At 40.6% G+C, this 25,126-nt stretch overlaps 1 protein-coding gene across 4 annotated transcripts in view; it reads left to right on the top strand.

The window, feature by feature from the left end:
• Window positions 1-25,126, top strand: part of NCAM2 (neural cell adhesion molecule 2) — a 319,495-nt gene that overhangs the window by 147,725 nt on the left and 146,644 nt on the right. For 3 of the 4 annotated variants that reach the window (XM_020789611.3, XM_072994055.2, XM_020789612.3), the window contains exon 2: window positions 23,759-23,830. In XM_020789611.3, coding sequence (XP_020645270.1) covers window positions 23,759-23,830 — 72 coding nt within the window. Of the gene's footprint in view, window positions 1-23,476; window positions 23,554-23,758; window positions 23,831-25,126 lie in introns of those variants that run through there. The other variant, XM_072994054.2, reaches the window with a different exon arrangement.

The following is a 25,126-nucleotide window of genomic DNA, read 5'->3' as shown; positions in this document are numbered from 1 at the left end:
CAAATAACATGGAAGTGTTAATTGTCAAAGTATTTCTGTACATTTTTCTAAGCTACCATTGTTATGAATGGAACGAGTTAGGATATACTGTTGTGCCCCACTCTTACTGACCTTTTTTAAAAATATATCTTGTTTGTGTTTTATTTAATTTTGTTTTAGATGACTTGGGTATGTTTTATGCCAAAAGCCATTGGCTTGTGGCAATTAAGAACATAATTACAAGAAAGTACTTCAGCTGTTTTCAAAAATGGGAAATGAAAGAGGTCATGGAACTACTTTCAGCTTGTAGGGTTTTGGACTATGACAAGAGTCCACTGGGATATTTTGCTTTACCCTATTACGTCTACCAGAATATGCAAGTGCTTCTTCTGAGCTCTCATGTGCTCCAAAAATCCACTCCAGAGGTTAGAAAACCCTGTAATCTAAATCCTGGTGCCACAGAAATGTGTAAGAGAAAGAAGGGGAAACAGTTCTAATGTCCAAGATGTTGGCTATGGAAGTACACATTTCTACTGCAATTTACAAGATTAACTAATCATTTCTTAAAAGTGTATTTTTTAAAGGCTGCGGGTGCTGTCCCCACAACATACACTCACTGATGCGAGTAGATTATATTGGAGAACACAGACAATTTAGCAAAGAACCTCTGCCATTTATCCTAGTACAGTGGTGCCTTGATTGATGAACTTAATCCATCCCAGAAGATGTAAGTCAAAACGTTCGTAAGTCAAATCAGCATTTCCCATGGGAATGCACTGAAACCCAATTTATCCGTTCTGGCTGTTTTTTTGTTCTTATGTCAAGGCACAGTTTGTAAGTTGAAGCATTAGTTCCCATAGAACTAATGCAAAAACGGTTAATCCGTCCTCTACCACTAGGGGGAGAATTTTTCTTCTTTTAACCTAAAATGAACTTCGGATTTAAAAAAGGGCAGGAAAGGAGGGAGGGAGGGAAAGAACAATGGGGAAAAGAGGAAAGGAAGAAAGAAGGTCATCACTGGGGCACACAGACCCCTCAGACAAAGGTTTCTGCTTTTAAGCATAAAAAGAGAGAAGACAGAGAGAGAGAAGACAATGAGGGGAGAGTTAAAACATATTTTAAACCCACACATTTTACAACACATTTTAAACCAAGCAACCAAAAGACTGAAATGCATTTTAGAGGCCAACAGCCAGACAGACCTTTGCAAACAGTTTTATGATTTTAAAACCAACAGCCAGCACAGAAACATAACCCACCCACCTAGCCACGTAGCCTACCCCAAGCTGCAAAACCCCTGGGTGTACTCACCCAGAACAGGCAGCCTTTCTGTTTTGAAAAAGAAAGTCAAAAATCCAATCAATCAGTCAGTCAGTCAGTCAGTCAATCAATCAATCAATCAATCAATCAATCAATCAATAAGCAAAAAAACCAAAAACAGTCCATACAGTACAGTACCAGCCAGTAGGAAGTCTAAAGTCTCTCTCCGTATCCACACTCTCTAACCGCTGAGGCGAGCGACAAGCAGCCTCTTTGCTGGCTGACAGTTAACTGAAAGTTCAAATTTCCCATGTTTTTTTCATTCGTAAGTCAAAGCTCCGTTCATAAGTCAAAGAAAAATTTTGCGAAGGAAACTGTTCGTAACTCGAAATGTTCGTAGGTTGTGACATTTGCAAGTCAAGGCACCACTTATGTAGCATCAGCTTCTGACTGTTTTGATGGAAAATCAACAGGTTGTATAGTTTCCACTTGCCAGCATCAGCAAACAAAACTTTTAACTCTACTGAGGCTGTTTGTTATACACCATGTATTTGGCAAGCAGCATTCTCCAGAGTCCTAAGTTAATGAAGCATGTTTGTTGCATTCTAATTGCTTGATATTGAGCTTCATAAGTAATGGTAAAAATTTTGAACTCCTGTCTTATCATTAATGGTGTGCTGGCAGATTTGGCATTTATTGCCCTTTTCATTAACTGCATGCTTTGGGATTCATCAACATAATTTGAAATCAAGATTACTAATTTTAACAGTCTTTTTTTTCTTTGTTTGACGCAAAGACAATACTGAAGTGTTCCTAGTCTGACTGTTACATTCACCTTTGTATCATCCAAAATAAATTTATGTTTTCCCTTGTGGGATTGAAACAGAAGTCATATAAAGTTCACTGAGCCCATGGGATATCAAAGATGTTTCTAGTGTGAATAGAGTGATGCAATTTTCAACCTCCAGTATTTAAAATATCTAAAATAAAGTATCTAAAATAAAGTTGGAGGCAAAAATAGAAAATTAGCTGTATTTTAATTGCAATATATTTAACATGTTTATGGCAGTATCCAGGCACTATAAAGTTTCATAGCTATGAGAATGTTACATGTAACTGTTCTGTTGAAATCAGTGGCACTTAACATGCTTAACTTAGGCTGGATGATACCTCCACATGACAGTTGTTATATCCAGCCCACACCTAGTTAATTTGCTAATCAGCTTGTTAATGTGCAAATTAAGATACTGTGTTTTATGCTCTAGCTTCATCAGGTTATCTAATACCTTCCATTCATGTCTCCTTAGCTTCTGCAGAAATAAGCTTAAACAAGATATAAAACTTTTTTGGACAATGCTGTCTTTTCATAAACTTTTCGTTCTAATTAAATGTCATACTTCACATAAATTATATCTTGACTTCTGCAAAAATGATAGTCTGATTACCAGGTTAACTAGGTGTGGGCTGGATATAAGAACTGTCAGGTGGATGCACAGTTTGCTACAGAATCATACTCAGAGGGCTGTGATTAATGCTTCCTTCTCAAACTGGAAGGAGGTAACAAGTGGGGTACCCCAGGGCTCAGTCCGGGCCCAGTGCTATTCAATATTTTTATTAATGACGTGGATCAGGAGATACAGAGGATGCTAATCAAATTTTCGGATGACAAAAAATTGGCTGCACTGGCTAACACTATGGAAAACAAACAAAATTCAAAATGATCTAGATAGGCTTGAGCACTGGGCTGAAAACAACAGAATGAAATTCAACAGGGATAAGTGCAAAGTACTGCACCTAGGAAAAAGAAGCCAAACACACAGTTCCAAGATGGGGAATACATGGCCCAGCAATACTACAAAGGATCTTAAAGTCATTGTAGATCACAAGCTGAATATGAGCCAACAGTGTGATGTGACTACAAAAAAAAGCAAATTCAATTTTAGGCTTAATTAACAGAATTATAGTCTACAAACTCCATAAGGTACTAGTTCCCCTCTATTTGGCACTGGTTACACCTCATTTTTACAGATTGCTGCCTTGTTGTGGGGAAGGAACTTGAGTAATTCAGAGAAGCGATGGGCTATGCCGTGAAGGGAAACCCAAGACAGACAGGTTAAGTGGAGAGTTCTGACGAAACACGATCCACCTGGAGCAGCAACTGGCAAGCCACTCCAGTATCTTTGCCAAGAAAACTCCATGGACACAAACAAAAGGCTAAAAGATATGATGCTGGAAGATGAGCCACTCAGGTCGGAAGGTGTACAACATACTACTGAGGAAGAGTGGAGGACATGAACAAGTAGCTCCAAAGCTAATGAAGTGGTTGGGCCAAAGCTAAAAGGACACTCAGCTGCGGATGTACGAGGAAGTGAAAGGAAAGTCCGATGCTGCAAAGAGAAATACTGCATGGGAACCTGGAATGTAAGATCTATGAACCTTGGTAAGCTGGAGGTGGTCAAACAGGAGATGGCAAGAATAAACATTGACATCATGGGCGTCAGTGAACTAAAATGGATGGGAATGGGCGAATTCAATTCATACTATTACCATTTCTACTATTGTGAGCAAGAATTCAAGTGGAGTAGCCATGATAGTCAACAACAAAAGATTGAGAAAAACTGTACTGGGATACAGTCTAAAAAAAAAAAAAAAACCACCAATGATTTCGATATGAACCCAAGGCAGACCTTTCAACATCACAGTAATCCATGTTTATGCACCAACCACCAATGCTGAAGAGGCAGAAATTGACCAAATCTATGAAGACTTACACAACACCTTCTAAAACTGACACCAAAGAAAGATGATCTTCTCATTATAGAGGATTGGAATGCTAAAGTAGGGAGTCAAGAGATAAAAGGAAAAAATAGGGAAGTTTGGCCTTGGAGTTCAGAACGAATCAGGACAAATAGAGTTTTGCCAGGACAACAAGCTGGTCATCACATTCTTTTCCAACAACACAAGAGGCGACTCTACACTAGATGGGCAATACCGAAATCAGATTGATTATATTCTCTGCAGCCAAAGATGGAGAAGCTCTATAAAAGTCAGGAAAAACAAGACCTGGAGCTGATTGTAGCTCTGATCATCAGCTTCTTATAGCAAAATTCGACATTCCATGGCTTCTGTTCTGTTCACAGAAGGAAAATGAGCCATTGATTTTTTAAAAATATGGAATTAACATATTTAGTTGATATCTGATATAGGGGGAGGAACAAGCAGGCAAGCTCCAAGCTCCACTCCCTTCTATATTTTTACTCTTTTATCTTTTAAGTTTTTAGAAATAAGTTTTTACTGTTTGTAGCTTTTATCACAGAAGGGTCAGCTGCTACCAGGAGTAGCCTCCCCCACTTGTTTATTACTGCCTAACATTGTTTTATTATGATTTTAAACTGCCTATACCAAAAAACTAATCACAGCATTTCTTTGAATGAGATTTGCTTGCCGTCAAAAATAGCCTTTTACTGAATGCCGAACGCTGAAGCTTTTTATATTTTTTATATTTTTTAAATGTATTTTCATATTTTACCTAATATTTTACCTTATATTTTAACTGGAATCTGGATGGTTTGAAGGAAAAAGAGTGTCATATAAGACAACAAAGGGTTTTTACTGCCTAACCTTTTAATGAAGATTTGGTCTCTTGGTTTTTGGCTGAAGCACTTTTTTTGAATTTGCTTCACACCTGTGGCTTTAAATTACCCTCCCAGAACTGCTAGCCTCCTCACAAAGGACTACAAAGGACTACAAAACCTTACTTCTACTTTACGAGAACTTGGATATTGCATACCAGAGAGGAGTGACTGTATGAGAAGTATTTGAGATAAACAAGGGAGATTGTCGCCAGTGAGAGGAGTAAACTGCCTTGAACCTGCAATCAGCAAATCCTCAAATCCTCACCAACCAAAACATAGCGTAAGAATGGGAAATAAACGCCATAGATCAAGCCCAGGTCATCACCCAGCCAAAGCAGCGAAGCAATTGAAAATAGACAAGCTTCAAACAACCAACTGCGCAGTGAGTAAATTAATTGCTGGGCCCCCTACAGCCCTAAACAACCAATTTGCAATATTGGGGGATGAAATGCTCCCAATTACTGAGGAGCTAAATGCAGAACCTCCCCTGCCCTCCCCGGCTAAGGCTCTTTCAGATGCCACCATCGAACATCTGCCTACCCACTTAGCAGAACACTGTCTGCTTACAGCTCAAACTGTTTCCGCAATATTTAATGATCTACAAAGGGTGTGTCATAAAATGAATGCAGTGGAATATGCTTTGGGGAAACTCACAGAATCACTGAACCAAGCACCAAGAAACCCTCAATTAAAGAGGAACATGCAAGGCAACCAGATGGGGAAAAACAACAGTATTGATCCACAAAAGAAACCCCAACCCCAATCTGCCCAACACTTGAGGGAGGCTGCAAGAAACACAAATATCTTTGAGCCTACTCAGATCCTGTTGCAAATCGCACCAATCTCCATCAATAGGAGGAGATGGGATTCACATGAGACTGTTTTATCTTCCCTTAGCCAACTGTTAATGACAGAAATACACAAAATAGACTTAAAAACCATTAAATGGCTTCCTTACTCCAGGGGTCAAAAGAGGGTACAACTCTCCTTTGAACATGCAGTGATCCCACTCATGCTATTCAAAATGAAACGTTTTCTAGCCAAGTTTCAGATCACACCCATTAGAGTTTTCTCAGATACATCTTATATACCCCTGTTTCAGAGAAACTTAACACAAAGAGAGTCAAGCACTAACAGCTGGGAAACCAAGTCAGAAAACCCAAAAAGTAACCTCATGGTCCCAGCAGCTCTGTCAACTCTGCAACCAAGGGATCAAGTACTTAAAACTAAGAAAAGGACTTTTCAGGAGACTGCCCTCACTCAGTCTGAAGCTCCACCCTTTGATAAGGAGGCCTTAGCTACTCTTACTGAACTCAGTACCAACTGGGAGGAAACCAAAAACAGTTTGGCCTCTCTGCAAATATCAGCTGAATCCTTGAGAGATCATACTGTGATGCCACTCATTCTTACCCCACTTAAACATGAAACCCATGGTCAAGCTTCTAAGATGATGAGTCAACAGAAGTGGGCAAATATCTCCACACAGTTGATGGACTGTCATCCTATGGAGCTGATTCTTCTAGACTCAGAAGACCCCAAGGACAATTCAACAACCAGCCACACACTGAAATCACCCATCAAACCTAATGTGGCAATAACCCCTACTGTTCCGGCATCCATAAGATTTAGCCCTACCACCAGTCAAACTCCAAGGGATTTGCAATTACAGCTTGATATTGAAGATGAAGCTTTATCGAAAGAGGCTTTAGACAGTTTCATCTCTCTCCCATGGGAAAAGCAGGTACTGACATTTAAAAAGGTAGAGGCAGTAAGGCAGGAGCTGGAGACCCTCCTTGAAACCCGTCGGCCCAACATCACAATTCAGGCTGAAGTACATCCAGAACCAACACTGTCTGCTGATGCTCCAACCCTTTTATGACAGAACTGCCTATAGCAAAATTCAAGCTTAAACTGAAGAAAATAGGAAAAAACACTGGGTTGTACAGTCAGGTATAATCTAAACCAAATCCCTTGTGAATACAAAGCGGAAGGGAATAACAAGTTTAAGGAACTTGATTTGGAGGACAGAGTGCCTGAAGAACTTTGGATAGAGGCTCGTAACAGTGGACAGGAGGCAGCAACAAAAACCATCCCAAAGAAAAGGAAATGCAAGAAAGCAAAGTGGTTGTCCAACAAAGTCTTACAAATAGCACAGAAGAGAAGGGAAACAAAATGCAAGGGAGATAGGGAAAGTTACAGAGAAGTGAATGCAGACTTCCAAAGAATAGCAAGGAGAGGCAAGAGGGGTTTCTTAAATGAACAGTGCAAAGAAATAGAGGAAAATAATAGAAAAGGAAAAACCAGAGATCTGTTCAAGAAATTGGAGATACTAAAGGAACATTTTGTGCAAAGATGGACATATTAAAGGACAAAAATGGTAGGGACCTCACAAAAGCAGAAGACATCAAGAAGAGGTGGCAAGAATACACAGAGAAATTGTACCAGAAAGATTTGGATGTCCCAGACAACCCAGATAGTGTGACTGCTGACCTTGAGCCAGACATTCTGGAGAGTGAAGTCAAGTGGGCCATAGAAAGCATGGCTAACAACAAGGCCAGTGGAGGTGATGTCATTCCAGTTGAACTATTTAAAATCTTAAAAGTTGACGCTGTTAAGATGCTACACTCAATATTCCAGCAAGTTTGGAAAACTCAACAGTGGCCAGAGGATTGGAAAAGATCAGTCTACATCCCAATACCAAAGAAGGGCAGTACCAAAGAATGCTCCAACTACCTTACATTTGCACTCATTTCACATGCTAGCAAGGTCATGCTCAAAATCCTACAAGGTAGGTTTCAGCAGTATATGGACCAAGAACTCCAAGAAATACAAGCTGGATTTTGAAGGGGCAGAGGAACTAGAGACCAAATTGCTAACATGTGCTGGATTATGGAGAAAACCAAAGAGTTCCAGAAAAACAAGCATTACGATGAACATTTTGCGATCGCAAAATGATGTTTCCAATGGGGGAATTTTGCTTTGCGATGATCAGTTCCCTGCTTCGTGAACCGATTCTCGCAAAACAACGATTTTCGGCCAGCTGATCGGCGGTTTCAAAATGGCCACTGGGTTAAAAAAAATGGCTCCCCGCTGTTTTCTGGGACGGATTCCTCGGTGCATGGGCAGCGAAAATGGAGGATCTTCGCTGGACGGTGAATTTCAAGCCCATAGGAACACATTAATTGGGTTTTAGAGTGTTTCTATGGGCTTTTTTATTTCACATTACGACATTTTCATTCTACAGTGATTTCGTTGGAACGAATTAATGTCATAATCGAGGCACCACTGTATAACAAAACTTCACAAATAAAGACACAGAGAAAGAATAGGGTCCTGAAAATGTGGATACAATAGTTTGCTCCTGAAGTTTATAAGCCATGGTTAACAGTTTATATCTGGGAATATATTGGTACAACACTTATTCGGGTGTGAATAAGTGTTGAACCTTCAAATTCCCAGATATTAAAGCAGGAATTGCATGTCACTGGATAAAAATGTTCCAGAGATTCCTGATTCAGAAATTTTCCTGTGGAGAAGTTTGTAAATATAGGATTTGACTACTTCTGGACAATCAGTTGGAAGAGCTTTTGCTTGGCTTGAATCTTTAATGTACACATGTGGTATAAATTCAGTAGTGGTTTCTTTTTCCACTGGCATGACAAATTGTGTCTCATATACAACAGCTCTTTGGGGGGGGGAGAACAGTTGCCCCCGATTGTAGAGGTTACTTTTGCTCTAACCAGACTGTCATTGTGAAGGTGTGTAAGCTGGTTCCCCTTAGAAAATATACAGAGACAGCTGTATATTTCTGACATCTGATTTGATCTAGTAGTGTTCAGCATGTTGACAGGGTTCATCTTGGGTTCTTGTAAAAATTGCCTCCAGAATCTGACCTGAAGTATTATCTGTATATTTCTATGTGGTATTATAAATGGTTATGATTTTAATCCGTACTATTTTCCTTCATATTAGTGAGCTTTCCAGAAAGTATAGGAAGAGTCTTCCTGTCTAACCTCGATGTCCCGCTAAACTTTTATCTATGTAAACATTAGGAAAAGTAGAGAACACAATGAGGGCAAGATCACTGTGTAAAAGTATAGAGCTTTGGAATCTTGTATTAAAATTAACATGTCAATATTAAATCTGCTCATTTCCTGCCAAATGGAAGAAACCAGTTTGTGTACCACCTTAAAGATATTGCTTTTGAAAAAGCAGAAATATGTTTCCATGCATAAAATTATTACATATGCTGTGTCGATTTGTCCACCTTCCCTTCCCCCAAAGAGAAGGTACCCATACACCCCTCCAAGAGGTCTAGGTATATACAAGTTATCCTTAACCTTAGCATTTCAAGAGTTTTCTAGACTAGTCTTTGAAATCCAGCTAAAGTTGCCATAATCCCCTTCTCCAAATCCAATTTGCATAAAATACAAATTTGCACAATAAGTGCATTTTTTTCATATTACAAAAATTAAGCACATTGATCATTGCATTGTTGTTTAGCCTTAGTGTCCTTTATATAGCAATCAAGGAAGCAAGTATAGTGTACTAGTTAGAGATACTGGACTTGCAGCAAAGAGATGCAAGTTAAAATACCTTCTTAGTTACGAAGCCAACTGGTATCTTTGAAAAGGCAGAACATCTCAGCCAAATTAAAATTAGTGCCAAACCCTATTTATGGAGGAAGAAGCAAGATGGAAGTATGTGAGGCAGTTAACATTCTTGGCTTGTCAAACAAGCTGGAAAATTTATTGCTATTTTCATTATTACTCTACTTACTGTTATTTACTGGAGGACAATTGTCTGGTGTATTTTGCTGTGAGGTCTGATATGTGGAAATCAGTAGTCTGAATGGAAAGTATTCCGGATAAACCCTTGAACCTTGATCCTAAGCTAAATATCACTGTTTGCTGAAGCTCAGTGGGGAGTTTTATACAATGAATGGATATGTAAGTGAAGCTGGAATTCCTAGAGAGGACTAAGGTCCAAGCAATACTGGTAAAACCTAAACTGTTTCATTTTGTTTCATTTTGTTGTACAAATAACCAAGACAAACTTCAGACTGGTGGTGAGGATGGTGTCCTCACTCCTCAGTGAAAAGGAGGTCTTAGATTTTACTTTGATGAATCGGGTTTTGCTTCCTTCAGCTGCATAGGACTACACCGTTAACTATTATTCCTACCTCTAATATCAGACAAACAGGCAGATGTGAAGAGATGCCAGCTTCTTTACAGGTGTTGATTAGGAAAAACAGAGTTATCTCAAGAAAAGCATTTTGTTCTGTCAAAGGGACGATGAAGCTAGCTGAGATAAGAGAGTACTCCTGCCAAAATAATGGTTTTAAATCAATCTAGAGCAGAGGTCCTCAACCTTTTTCAGTCCGCGGCCTGTTTTGGGGGTGCGAGCTCAGTGCACGGACCAGTTGGGGGGTGGGGCACCCCCACATGCATGGGTGGGTGTGTCACGCTTGCTCGTGCTAAGAGTTGGTGTAACAATGTGCTACTAACTGTTCCCTCAGCACCCCTTGCAGAGAGCAGTGCCCCTTTCCTGCAGGGAAGCCGCCGTGGGGGAGCCCGCCCAGGAAGCGCCAACGGCCAGCCACTGGGCAGGAGCACCGGTGCATCCCCCCGCTGCTTCCTGCATGGCCAACACTTCCCACGAGAGGAAAAGGAAAGCGAGCGCCGGCCAGACGGCATCTGTTGTTGAGAGGTTCGCTTTGGAGAAGCTCACACCTGGGGCGGGGTGGGGGGCTTGGGAGACACCTCGCAATGCTATGGCACCAGACTAAGGTCGCCAGAAATGGGGAGAGTCTTGTGATCCCACTACACAGGCAACAGAGACCTCACTGTCAAACAAGTGCCACCCATTTCAATATGTCTGGCTTTTCACCTGCGCTTGCTTACTTGGGAGTAAGTGCAATGCATCAGAGTGTCTCAATCCTAAACTTTCCAGAAAACATGCCTAGGTTTACTCAAAAAGTAAGATGCAACAAGTTCCACCAGGCTCACTCCCACGCTGAAGAACTCCAACTACACCGCTTGAAGAAATGCCAATGAAGGGAAGGATGCCACGGCTGCCCATCTGGGGAGGCCTGTTTTAAACTGGCTGATAGAACTGAAAGAGATCTTGGGAACCCAACCCCGGGAAGCAGACTAGAATTCTCCCGAAGGGAGGAAAACTCAGCTGACAGCATAAATGAGAAGTGGGTGGGTTGCTTTTCTCAGCGCACCGAGAGTGCTCGCTCCAAACCAAGTTGGAGCAGTAGCCTGGGAGAAATGTGAGAGCTCTCCTCTATGCTCACTTGGAAGAGTTCTGTGGAGCGGGTTCCTACAAGAACCTGCCCACTTCGTGGGAATTGCACTGGCTGGAGCTCAGTTCCAGGGGGTGTGAGAGAGGACAGATAGGATGAGCAAGCAATGGAAGCGGGGGGGATGTAAGCGAGGCAGTGCTCATGGCTGAAGGGAGAGGCGCATGCCGAGATGAGGGAGAGGAAAGGCTCACCCACCTGAAAGGCGAGCAGATCCCCCACAGGGAAGTGATGCCTTGACAGGGGGGGTCCATTCGGGCGGCTGGCATGAAGGAAGTGGCGGCTCTTTCCAACCCGACCCACTTGACAAACAGCAGCAGATGCTGCTCCTGCCCTGGGCCCCCTGGCAGAGACGGGGCCAGTGATGCCCCTTGAAGGGGCGGCTGTGGTGCTGCCGGATCCAGAAAAGAATGGACCGTTGGCGAGGGAAGTGGGGCTCCATTGGCGGGGGATGCTTCCCCTATGGGAGAAGGAGGAGGCAAGGGCTGCCGGCCAGCAACAGAGCCGCCGCTGCAAGGGCGGGAGCGAGGCTTCAACGGGAGGCCCCAGAAGGTGAGCCGCACTCAGGGGCGGTGGCAGTGGGGAAGCCACCCTCCTGGAACCTCCAAGGCTCCACAGACAAGCAGTAGCACCCTGTGCAGCCCGGCCCGGCCCACCATTCCTGTTCAGCAGGAGTCAGCCGGGCAGGAAGCAGCAGGATCGCAGTCCCGCTCCCGCCTGCCTGCTCACCCTGGGTGGGGTGGCGCTGGGCCATCAGCACTTCCCGGGTGGGCTGCCATGCGGCAGCTTCACCGCAGGGAAGGGGTGCTGCTCTCCTGGAAGGGGCACTGGGGAAATGGTTAGCACATTGTTACACTGACTATTAGCACGAGCAAGCACGACATGCCCCACCATGAGTGCGAGGGGGGGCAAAGATCCATGTCCGCGGCCCAGTTCCGGCAAGCCCATGGACCGGCACTGGGCCACGGACCGGGGGTTGATGACCCCTGATCTAGAGACTATAATGAGATGAAAACAAGTGGACCTCTCCATTGATCTATCAGAAAATGTATTATATGATTACCAACTGCTGGATAACATTCACTTAAGTAGCAGTATGAATGCTGATTTTGGTAAGCTAAGATTGGAGGAATCCATGGTTTCTCCTGTTATACTGCCCAAAGATATAGGAATATGTAATGAAACTAAGGATCAAAAGGAATTGTACAACATCCACCAAACACTTAAAACAACCAATCCTAAGCATATTCCTACAGTGTTTGAGGGAGCCAGCACCCACTCAAACCCTCGCTCTGATAAACTGCCTCGTTCAGAGGAGGAGGTACATTCTTCAGAATTGAATATTTTATCAGAAATAAGGAACACACTCAAGGACATTAAGGCTTTTATGATTGTTATAATGGGCCATCTGCTGGATAAGGCACAACATATCATCAGCATATGTGGGGGAATGCAGAGGAGAGTAGAGGTCCCTAGAGGTCAAGGCAAAGATGTCAGCTCTCCACACTCTGTAGACAAAATTGATTATTATAATTTGTCTCCTGATACTGTTGATAAAATTGTCGGCCTCTCCCTGGAAGAGCTGCTTCTGTGTGTGGGCCCCAAACCAATGTTTCCTCAATATCCAAAATATCAGCTTCACTGAAAGTTGAACTTGTTAATGCTAAAAAGGTTTCATTAGAAGAGGAAAACCAACTAAAACTTTAAAAGGTTGCCAGTGGAGATAAGAGAGATCCTAAAGATACAAACAGGAGCAGCACCGCACCTGATAAAATGATATCAGGTTCTACTGAAGGAACAAAAATAAAGAATAAGCAGCAGAATAAAAAGACACCAGATTCTACCAAAGGAAAGGAAATTAAAAACAAGCAGTGGAATAGTAAAATAAAGGAAATTTACAAATACTGGGCTGGAAAGAGGAAGAACATAAATTTAAAACCATTATTTAACCTTTTAGAAACTTCCAATACTATCCAAAATGGGAAGTGCACCAAGCAAAATATACAACAGAGGGCCTTGAAGGCAAAAGAGGGGCAATTAAAGATGGAATTAACTCTGCAAGGAAAGATGGATTAAATATCTTCAGTCAACGGTTCTGAACAAAAACAGGTCTCTCCCCTCTCTGGAAATTTGTCCCTTGAGGACCAGGTGTTTCAAAAGCTTCCCCGGTGCCTAGTAAGTAGCAATTCAACTCACTAAGCCAAAGTCAAGCAATATTGAGCCCATTGTGGGAAATCAAATCCCAGTAATGATCAGAAGCAGAAATATATACAAAAGGCCTGGATGGAAGAAGGCTCCTTGGAACAGAGAGATGAACAGATAGCCAGAACAGGGATGATTTCTGCAATTACGAAATGTACGACCATTTTAATGGAGATTGGTGGCAACTGAAAGATGTAGGTTCAAGGCTTTAGGAATGGACTTCAACAGATGGGAAACCTTGACATCTGAGCATTCAGCCTGGAGGCAGGTGGTGCATCATGGCCTCTCCCATTTGAAGAAACACTTGTCCAGCAGGCCAAGGTGAAGAGGCAGTTCCGAAACCAGGAAAACCAGGGAGCTGGACAGGGGACAGATTGTATTTGTCCTCAGTGTGGAAGGGATTGTCACTCTCAAATTGGCCTTCTCAGCCACACTAGATGCTGTTCCAAGTCCTCCATACAGAGCACATTACCATAGTCTCTCAAGACTGAAGGATGCCTAATATAAAAGTTCATTGGAATGGCAAAATAAGTATTGACTTGGGGACAAGATACCTCCAGTTGTACCAAGATCTATACTCACATTCAGGAAATTGGATCGTAAGAAACCAATAGAGACTGTAAAATCAAATATCAAGTCCCCTCAGAAATGCCAGGCAGATGAACAGGCTGCATAGACCTCACTTTAGATTCCATAAGAGACTTGAACACTGGATACTTCCCCTCAACTCACAGCAGTGGTAATTTCTTCCTCCCACCCACCACCCAGAGTATCCCTACAATTTACATTTTATCTTGGAATATAGCCCCATTCCAAAGATGGAGACAACTCCTTCAAAGACTACGCTGCTAAATTTGACAACTTATTGCTTCAAGAGATGTGGCTCCAGGACGAGCTGGAACTGAATGGCTATACATACACCCTCAAAGTTTGTCCTAGCGAAAGAGGTGGTCAGCCTATAGGTGGGCTGGGTATTTTAATATCAACTAAGCTACAAGTCGCTATTGTCAACATGGATCCTGTATCTAATCTTGCCATTACTACATTGCTGAAGTTTAATACCTATCAACTATTGGTAGTCAATGTCTATATTCCTTCCCAGCAATCCTATGTTCAATGTAGGAGAGTCTATACTGGGGGACTATATAGAAAATCTGATGCTATTATATCCTGAAGCCTCTGTTATTTTGCAACACAAGAATTGGTTGAATCCTTGTTTGCAAAATTTAAAATGATTCCCCCAGACACAACTTTACAGCACCCCCTTTATTGTAGACAATCCAAAGACGAAGGTTGCAACTATGCCGGGTTGTGCATATGATTAACAACCTTGACTTAATTTTGTTAAATGGGAGTGTTGAAGGAGAAAATTACATATGTATCAACTGTTGGAGTGTCCACTATAGATTATATGTTGATCTCACATGAGCTGGTAGAGGATATATCTGAATTCAAGGTGGATTGTTGTACTGAGAGCAACCATCTCCCTTTGGTTATGAAGGCCTGCCATAGAAATGAACAAGTGTTTGCAGAAAGAGGATGTGTAATTGGGTCAACAGTTGATATAAGAACCACCCGAATTACATGGTCTATAAAATTGGGAGATTCACTGAGGCAACTTTTGAATTCTGATTTTTATCAGCAATTACTTGGCTCTATTATATTTACCAACTCAATTATGTCACTGTTAGAATCATTTGATAGAATCCCTACAAGCACATCTCACCTGCTGTAAAGATAAAGAAAATCAGAAAATCACCCCTCCCTACACTGCCTCAGCCTGTATCAAACCTTGGTTTGACAGGGAGCACAAGGCCATGAAACAGGAGCTGATGGTTAAATAAAGAGAGTATAGAAAGCAGAACCTGAAGGTTCCATCAGACTGGCTCTTGCAAAAAAGGAATTACAAAGCATTAATAAATAACAAAAAAATCCAGGCACAAAAAGAGGCATGACAGCATTTAATAGCTGCAGCTAACTTAAAGGACTCTGCTTTCTTCTTGGCGATAGTGACCGGGAATTTGTATGTTTGATCAGGGGAAAATACATATTGTATACTGGGAGATACATTTCCAGAGCCTTTAAGTAGTTTATTCCTGAGGTATGCATGGTTCCACGGAGAAACTAGAATGCATACCAGAGCAGGCCGCTGTTTCTACTCAGGAAATTATATTGCTAATTAGCCAACAAAAATCAGGCAAAGCCCCTTGGGCAGATAATATCCAGGTGGAGCTATTGCAGGCAAATTTGGATTGGTGGGCCCCTGTTCTAGCATCTCTATTCATATGGATAGATTGAACAGCATCCATCCTGGAAGACTGGGCTTTGGCTATAATAGTCCCAATACACAGGAAAGGGAACAAATCAGATCCATCTAATTACCGCCTAATAAATCTTCTGAGTATCATCGGTAAGCTGTATGTATGCCATCTGTTAGGAAAATTACAGGATTGGCTCTATTCTGAAAATATCCTTGTAAATGTGCAGGCAGGTTTCAGATCTGGGAGGTCCACTGTGGATCAGGGTTTAATATGGCAACATCTAGCAGATAAACATTCCTCATGCAAAGGTGGTGCCATGTACTCTGGATTTATTGACTTTAAATCAGGATTTGACCTGATCCCAAGAGACAATTTTGAGGCTACTAATATTGATAGGTGTCTTCTTCTGTTAATTCAATGTTTACATGAGAATACCCGTCTTCGGGTTCTATGTAATAGATCAGGAGCACTGTCCAAAGTAATTCCAACCTTCACTGGTGTTAGACAGGGCTGCATATTAGCCCCCACATTGTTTAATTTTTATATTAATGACATAGTATAAAGGTTGTCGAGACCTGATTTTCATCCTCCTAAACTGTCTTCCCACTCTGTTTCCATCCTCCAGTATGCTGATGATGCTGTATTGTTGTCTATAACTTGTATTGGGCTGAGAAGACTGCTAAGAGCTCTGTCATTTTATTGTATGCAAGAAAAACTAACCATTAATTACTCCAAGACCAAGGTGATGATTTTCAGTAGGAGGAGACTAAAACATGAGTGGTCTATTAATGGAAACATCATTGAGCAGGTAGGGTGTTATAAGTATCTGGAAATAATTTTCCATTCTACCAGGTCTTGGTCCCCCCATACTAATTATGCAGCAACTAATGCACAAAAAAGTGCCACGGCATTAATTAGGTTTTTTTTTTTACACCAAAGGGGGACAACATGTGCCATCTGTGCTACAAGTATTCAAGACAAAAATTATAGCCCAAATGCTTTATGGCTCCCAATATTTGTACACTCCAACATGCATCACCTTGAGCTGGTACAGAAAAAGTTCTTGAGGGCTGTTTTTGCAGTTCCCTCATGTGCTGCCAACAGAACACTAGGCTGGAGGCAGGGTTAGTTTCTATTAGAGCACAGGCAAAGATTCAGAAGCTCAATTATTGGTTAAAGTTAATTTTTTGCCCTGAAGGTTTGGCACCATTGATATTGTTAGACAGTTTCTACTCAGAATGGAAGCATTTCCTGAGTATGGAATTGAATCAGATAGTTTTTTCTCCCAGAGTTCTTGTAACAATGGTTATGCAAATGCTAAAACAGTCATAAAACAAAGGATTCAGGATATAGAACTACGAGAATACTTAGGCTTGCCGGACAAACTCAGTGCAATACGAAATGGAAACTTTAAACCTGCTGTCTGTCGAATTTAACACTCCCTAAGTTTAGAAGAACCTTCATTCTAGCGAGAGTCAATCTCCTTCCCTCTAAACTTTTTGAAGGAAAATTTCAAGGTATCCCTTACACTGAACGTTTATGTCTCTGTAATGGGGAAGAGATTGAATCTGTGGGACATGTTGTGTTACACTGTTCATTTTATCAAGACCTGCAAAGATCGTTTCTACTGCCCATTCTACAGAAATTTCCTGGGAGAAATTCAAATTTCTATATAACTTTGCTGCTTTCAGACAAAGTCCCATACAGTACAAGTGGCTAAATATTGTGCTGCTGTAATATCATACCGTAGCCTCCTATCCTTTTGAGGCTACTGGTTGCCCTGGCCTAATGTTATGACAATGAACCTCTAATGATGCAATAATGTCTTTTGGTCTATGTTTAATCTGTGCTTGTTTACTACATTATTAGATGTCTTAAAGGAAGGTGTTAACATGGAAGTTAATGTTTTAAAATGGATCACCTGTTTTTAGAGATTATGGAAATTAGATTTTAATTGTAATATATTGCTGGTCTTTGATCATCAATAAACAATTGATTGATTGTATGTGAACAATTGCATTCAGTTATTTATAATAAAGGAGAAGGGAATATTTACAATTAGGGGCAAGCTGCAGAAATCATGGAAAAAGAGAAAGGTGACATTTCCTTTAGAGATGCAGAATGAATACTTCATTATAACTAGAAAATATCCTAGCACTTGGAATGATTCACATAGAGCTTGAAAAAAATGATAAACAAAAAACACCATCCAGAAACCCTCAACCAGCACTATGACTGACCCAAGTGGGCAGGAAGATTTTGCAAGTTGTAGTTCAAGAAAAGTAAGTACAGTCAACCCTCGACTTATGAACTTAATCCGTTCCGGAACAGCATTCATCAGCTGAAAAATTCGTAAGTCGATTTCCCATTTCCCATAGGAATGCATTGAAACCCCATTAATCCATTTTGGCTGAATAAAAAAATACAAAAAAAGGACCAATCACTGCAAGCCCCTGGGCCTGCATAAAACAACCCGACCAGCCCAATCCCACCCTGCAAAAGAAAAAAAATTAAAAAAGGTTTTCTGGCGAGCAAGCCTTACTCAGTTTCCTGGCTTCCCCGCTGTCTTTCTCCACTGCCGCTACCAGGCCTGGACCTCCGCCACCACCCCGCGGTTTCTCCTGAAGGGTTGCTCCCGATGGCTTTTGCTGCAGCAGAGAAGCCGCGTGGGGGTGGAAAAAGGCGATCCGCAAAGCCATCGGGAGCAGCCCTTTGGGAGAAGCTGTGGGGCGGGAGAGAAAGGCGATCGGCACCTTCAGAGCTCTCAAAGGGCTTCCTCTGATGTCGGGGGGGAGCCCTTTGAGACCTCCGAAGGCAACGAACGGCTCCGTTCGCAAAAAATGGCATTGACTTGCGAACAGAGCCTCAATCTCATTCATAGGTCGAGGCTCCATTTGCAAGTCGATGCCAATTTTTGCCAACAGAGCCATTCGTAAATTGAAAAGTTCGTATGCGGGACCATTCGTAAGTCGAGGGTTGACTGTATGCTGATCTCTGCATTTACTGAGGTATAAGACTCATTTAATGTGGTAAGTGTGGTAAAAGCATTCCTTAGAACTGCCTTTACACGAAACAGAGAGGGATTCAGAATGATCCGTCCCTATTGCCAGTACATCTCTATGTAAATACAGAAAAAGAAAACAAGTTAATTAATTTTAAACAGAAATTCAAGGTAACCATATTATATCAGCATACAATTTTTCAACGATCTGTTGCATTATGTTCGATTTTTCTCCCCACATTGTTACAATCAGAATTGTTTGCAGATCTGTTTCTATACATTTTTAAACTATTTACATGATACATTATTGGTTTTTTGGACGAATTCAACATTTTCACCAGATAATTTACATTTCCTACTTTTTGTACAATTTCCCCTGGAGCTTCCCAGACTACTTCCAACTTTGAAGGTCTGAGCGGGTTCAGTACCAATACCATATCACCCACTGCAAACTCTCGGTGACGGGCTTTCTTGTCATGGTAATATTTTTGTTTTGTTTGAGCCTTCAACAAATTGTCTCTAACCAATTCTTGTACTGCTAGGAGTTTTTCTTGTAGTTTCCAGACAAAATCCGCGACTGGAATCGTGTGACTTCTGACCACACCTTCCCAGTCCGATTGCAGTAGATCTAATGGTCCTTGTAGGTTTTTCCCAAACACTACCTCACTCGGTGAAAAACCTCCAAGAGAAACATGGGGTGCACTTCGGTATGCGAATAACACAAAAGGTAATAGTTCGTCCCAAATGTTTCCGTATTCTTGGACTAAGGTTTTGATCATTCTTAATAAAGTTTGTTGTCCTCTTTCCACCATTCCGTGAGATTCTGGATGATAAGGGACACTAAAGTTCAATTTAATTCTGCTGATTTCACAAATTCAATTCATCAATTCACTTTTGAAAGCACCGGCTTGATCGCAAATAATTTGAGTAGGTACCCCTATTCGAGAACATAAATCCACTACAACTCTAGCAATAGTTTGTACTGAAAGGTTGCTAATTGTGTATGCCTCGATCCATCTGCTGGCTTGACAAATGAATGAGATTATGTATTTTTTCTTCGACTTTGTTGGTACAAAAGGTCCTAATACGTCCATTTGAAGATACTGGAATACTTGGTCAGGAATTTCGGTTAGTTGCATATTTGCTTTTGTACACCAAGAATCATTGAGCAAAGCAGAAAATCACAACATCAGAGCTTGGGAGGTTTCCTTTTGTTGACTGCAGTTCCCATACTCCCCCAACGAGCATTTATTGCTAGGGGTTACCTGCTTTCTATTCCCTGCTTGTAGGAAGTAACGTTTACCCATTCTTATTTGATTTTCACAGCTTTGTGTACCTGTTAAACTGTCGATGACTTCAGTCATTGGCTAGTCATATGGAAGTGCATGTTTCTTCTTGCAAAAATATTGACCCAAATAGGGGTGCATGTTTTGACTTGTATCAGCAGTTATAATAATACCAGAGAATTTTAAAATGATAATTTAGAACCAAGTCCCAGGAATCATAGAATGGCAAAGCCTATGTGAGAGGAAGGCAGGAGTAGATTGAAGAGCAGTATCTTGCTGGAATTATACTTTCACACAAAGCTTATGTTGCATTTACGTTGAGGGGATGTGTTCTATTCTGCTTGATTAAAAATGTGTTTGAAAGTGGTCAGATTCAATTATGTCATCTTTATTAGTCTTGCTAGAAGTCCATGGATGTTTTCTTCTTTGTAAACAGAGAGGTGAGAGCTGTGTTAGGACACATATTTTATATACATTGGAATATCTATCCATAGGTCACAGTTGTATTCATAGATTTATATTCCACCTGGAAAAATGTCATATTAGTGAAGGCAATTCCAAACTGGATCACTGTTGTTTTTAAATCACTGCTCATGACAGCTGTGTGGTTATAATAATCTTAGAATTTCAGAGCTTGAACGGACCCTATAGATCCTGTTATGGAGGCAGAGTGGGGAATTGAACTCCAAATCAATGACTCTGTAGTCAGATACCTAAAACACTAAGCTATTCAGCACCGGTAACTCTTTATTTTAATGATGGGAAAACGAGATCAGAAGATTACTAGAGTTCAACCTTCTTCATCTTCTCTTTCAACCCACTTTAGGAATACACAGCTAAAGTTTGTTAAATGTGACCATCCTTCCATCAAACAAAACACTTGATTATGAATAACTTATGTTTATCCTCCACCAGCCCTTGTATCCTGTTCCTTTTCTTCCATATTGAAATTAGAAGAATTAAACATGGTTTTCCAATTATATATGAAGAGACCTAGGACTTTGCAAAAATAATATGGATGCACACTAATCTTTATAGTTTTATTTTTATAGTTCCTTGCATATGGCTATATGCAGGCTTTTGCCTTTTCTTCATTTTCTAAAAAACCCTTAATAGAGATGGGGATGACTCACCATTTTGGCAAGTTGTCAAAAGTTGATGACTCAAGAAGCATGAAGTTGCCCCATGAAGTGATTAATATATTCGTTGATTCATGGGGGGTTATTAAAAACCAGCACCCCACCCCCACCCCACTGCCACTGCTATGCACTGCCATGCTGCCGCAGCCCACAGATATCAAAATCCATTTTTTTATTTGTCCCCATGACTTCCCCTTAATCTGCCAGCCTATGATCAATATGTTCTAAAATACTAGCATCAATCAAAACATTGATCTGTCACAACTAGATGTGAACACAAATATTTATGAAGTAATAACTCTCATCCAGTAGAAACCAGTAGTTTTAGAATTATTTATTTATTTATTTATTTATTTATTTATTTATTTATTGCATTTATATGCCACCCATCTAGACATGGTCTACTCTGGGCGGCTCACAACATACAAATAGCAAACAATTTAAAATATACACAATTTACCGAGATAAAAACAGAAAAATATATAATCAAAGAACTAACAATTTTTGAGGTTTTTTCCTTTATTTTTGTTAAGAAATAATTAGGGCAGCATGAAAAACTGTATTTTCTTCTCAAATGTGATTCTAAATTTTTCTCAGTCCCCTGCCTATTCACAAACACACCTTAAAGTCCCTGCCTTGTATGTCCCTCATAGTTGTAAGCAGGGACTTTAAGGTGTGTTTGTGAATAGGATTTTTTAAGGCACAAGAAAAATGTGAGGCCTGCTGGGTTTTCTGTTGCTGAAGTTTTACTAAAAATGTGATGCCATTTAAAGTGGTCTTTCTGTAAGAAAGGTCATGACCTCACTTTTTTAAAAAATCTTTTTTTTATTTTTTGCAATTGTAAAGGAATTAAGAAATAAAAAGATAAATATTTGGAAAACATATAAGTATACAGTAACCCCAATTAAATTTTAGACCGCTTCCTTTTCTTTTCAAGATCAGAGTCTGTGAAAGAATCATCATATATATTGGCAGCACAAAGAAACCAAATTATTGTTGTGTTATGTATGTATTAAATTAAAGTTAATGTATTTGTTTAATGCATTTTAATAAGAATAATTCATTATTTGGCTTGTAATTTTATTTTATTTTTAAATACTGCAAGCTGCCTTGTATCCTTCAGGAGAAAGGCAGCATATATATATAAATAAATATTTAAATAAATAAATAAGTGATTAAATTTAAAAAGATGCATGTAAATATCACATCAGCATCACCAGATGCATGGTTGCTTCCAAGGACATTTCTGTGTGTTAACCAAAAGGGTGTTGTGAAGAAATTAAAGGTCTTGGAACATATAATAAACTGAAATATAGCTAGACTTCTATGTAGACCTGACAGATGTAAAAGGTGAACTTTTACAGCCTGGACCCAGCTTGATTCCCTCCTCCATCTCCTGTGTTTCTGCAATTCACAACTTCAAAGAGTTGCAGATCAAGAGCTTATCTCCTCAACTTTATCCTTTGTTTATTTCTTGTTCCCTTTGTACTGACCAAATAGTTGTGCCTCCTGACCTGAGGCGATGAAAATGCAGACATCAGGTCAGGGAAGCTGCCCAGTTGTTAAACCTTTTGGCCAGAACATCTTTGTTCTCCTGAGTCATCCACTTGGATTAAGGGTTATTCAAAGTAGCCAGCAGTAGTATAAAGACAATTGAGAAAAGTGGCTTAGTGTCTCACTCTCAGATCCTTGGAGAGGGAATGTTTCCATGCCAGGCCAATAGGACCTTTGATGATCTTAAGTCTATCTCCCTATTTAGCAAACAGAAATGACAAGGTAGCTTAGAATTTCTTATGTTTCTGGTTTTGCTGTTTATATCCTGTACTTCTGTATCCAGTTTGGAGACATCCTTCAGTCTTGAGAGACTATGGTAACGTGCTCTGAATAGAGGACTTGGAACAGCATCTAGTGTGGTTGAGAAGGCCAATTTGAGAGTGACAATCCCTTCCACACTGAAGACAAATGCAATCTGTCTCCTGTCCAGCTCCCTGATTTTGCTGGTTTCGGGAAATTGTAGTTTCTATGGTTTATATCATTATCAGTTTATATCATTATATATTATATCATTATCAGTTTATATCATTATAAACCATAGAAATTACAATTTCTATCTGAAGAAGTAGATTTTAATACCATAAAGCACATTCTGAACTATAACAGCAAGCCTTTAAGGTATCACTACAAACTTATTTGTTTGTAATAAGTGTTGCCTTTAAGATACATGTTTTGTTTTGTTTTTACAGAAATCTAAGAATGATAAAGCTTGTGACAGGATTAATTTTAGCCTGTAAGCAGAAGGAGCTGGCTAGTCCTGCCTCCTTTCTCTCTTACGTAGAGAGTTAAATCTGTAAAAGTTAGGAATGCCTATCCATGAAGCCTCCCACATGATCAGAAGACTTGAGAATTCGGGCTTATAAATCATATAGATATTCAACATGTAGAAATGGCTGTCCTGCTCAGAATCACCCCTTTTCATGAAAAAGGTAGGATGGAAGGAGTGGTACTGCCCACATTTCTCTACTCAGGGTTAAGATTAACTGAACATCCGAATAGAGTATCTTTAAAACAGGAATCTAATTTGTGGAGTAAAGATTTTATGCACAGATTTAATGCATTGGAATTATTCTAAATTTATCAAAGTGAGCATGTGCAATATTTTTTATGTTTGTTTTCCTTTATGTTTTGCAGCGCTTCAAGTATCAATTTCCCTCAGCAAGGTAGAAGTTAGTGTGGGTGTATCCAAATTCTTCACATGCACAGGTATGTGTGCTTACATAATTTCAGTTTTTTTCTCTGTATGCATACATTGCTTCTTTGTCCATTTGTAGTAAATGAACCAAGCTCAGTTTGATTTGGAAATGGTACAAGACTGTCTCTTTTAGAAGTATAATTAAAATGATTGAAGACTTCATAAGGGACAGACAGTGGTAGAATGCATTCATATTTTAAAATCAAAATCAAAAGATTCCTTTCCTTCCAGTAACTGGTCTTGCCAGAAGGTGAGAAATAAACAGTAGTCAGGGTACCTTCAAAAGCCTTATTTAATGTAAGTTGAAATAAGTACTGAACACAAATATAATAGCTAGGGCATCCTTCAGAGAAAGACTGACTTCTTTTAACCAGTTCTAACCATATTTACTAAGAGAGCCATACTCAGTCATTAAGGCTGTTGTTGTTGTTTAGTCGTTTAGTTTGTCTGACTCTTCGTGATCCCATGGACCAGAGCACGCCAGGCCCTCCTGTCTTCCACTGCCCCCCGGAGTTGGGTCAAATTCATATTGGTAGCTTCGGTGACACTGTCCAACCATCTCATCCTCTGTCGTCCCCTTTTCCTCCTGCCTTCACACTTTCCTAACATCAGGGTCTTTTCCAAGGAGTCTTCTCTTCTCATGAGATGGCCAAAGTACTGGAGCCTCAGCTTCAGGATTTGTCCTTCCAGTGAGCACTCAGGGTTGATTTCCTTTAGAATGGATAGGTTTGTTCTCCTTGCAATCCAGGGGATTCTCATGAGCCTCCTCCAGCACCACAATTCAAAGGCATCAATTCTTCGGCGGTCTGCTTTCTTTATGGTCCAGCTCTCACTTCCATACATCACTAGAGGAAAAACCATAGCTTTGACTATTCAGACTTTTGTTGGCAATGTGATGTCTCTGCTTTTCAAGATGCTGTCAAGGTTTGTCATCGCTTTCCTCCCAAGAACCAGGCGTCTTTTAATTTCTTGGCTGCTGTCACCATCTGCAGTGATCATGGAGCCCTCCATATTTTCCCCTTCTGTTTGCCAGGAGGTGATGGGACCAGTGGCCATATTCATAGTTTTTTGTTATGTTGAACTTCAGACCATTTTTTGCACTCTGCTCTTTCACCCTCATGAAGAGGTTCATTAATTCCTCCTCACATTCTGCCATCAGTGTGGTATCATCTGCATATCAGAGGTTGTTCATATTTCTTCTGGCAATCTTAATTCCAGCTTGGGTCTGAAGTATTCTGCATATAAGCCGCCCCAAGTAGACATGGTCTAGAGCACTGGTTCTTAACCTTGGGTTACTCAGGAGTTTT

This window comes from Pogona vitticeps, chromosome 3 (assembly GCF_051106095.1).
Source record: "Pogona vitticeps strain Pit_001003342236 chromosome 3, PviZW2.1, whole genome shotgun sequence".
Lineage (NCBI taxonomy): Eukaryota > Metazoa > Chordata > Lepidosauria > Squamata > Agamidae > Pogona > Pogona vitticeps.
Note: the sequence above shows the minus strand (reverse complement) of the source record. Positions and strands in the feature narration are given on the sequence as shown.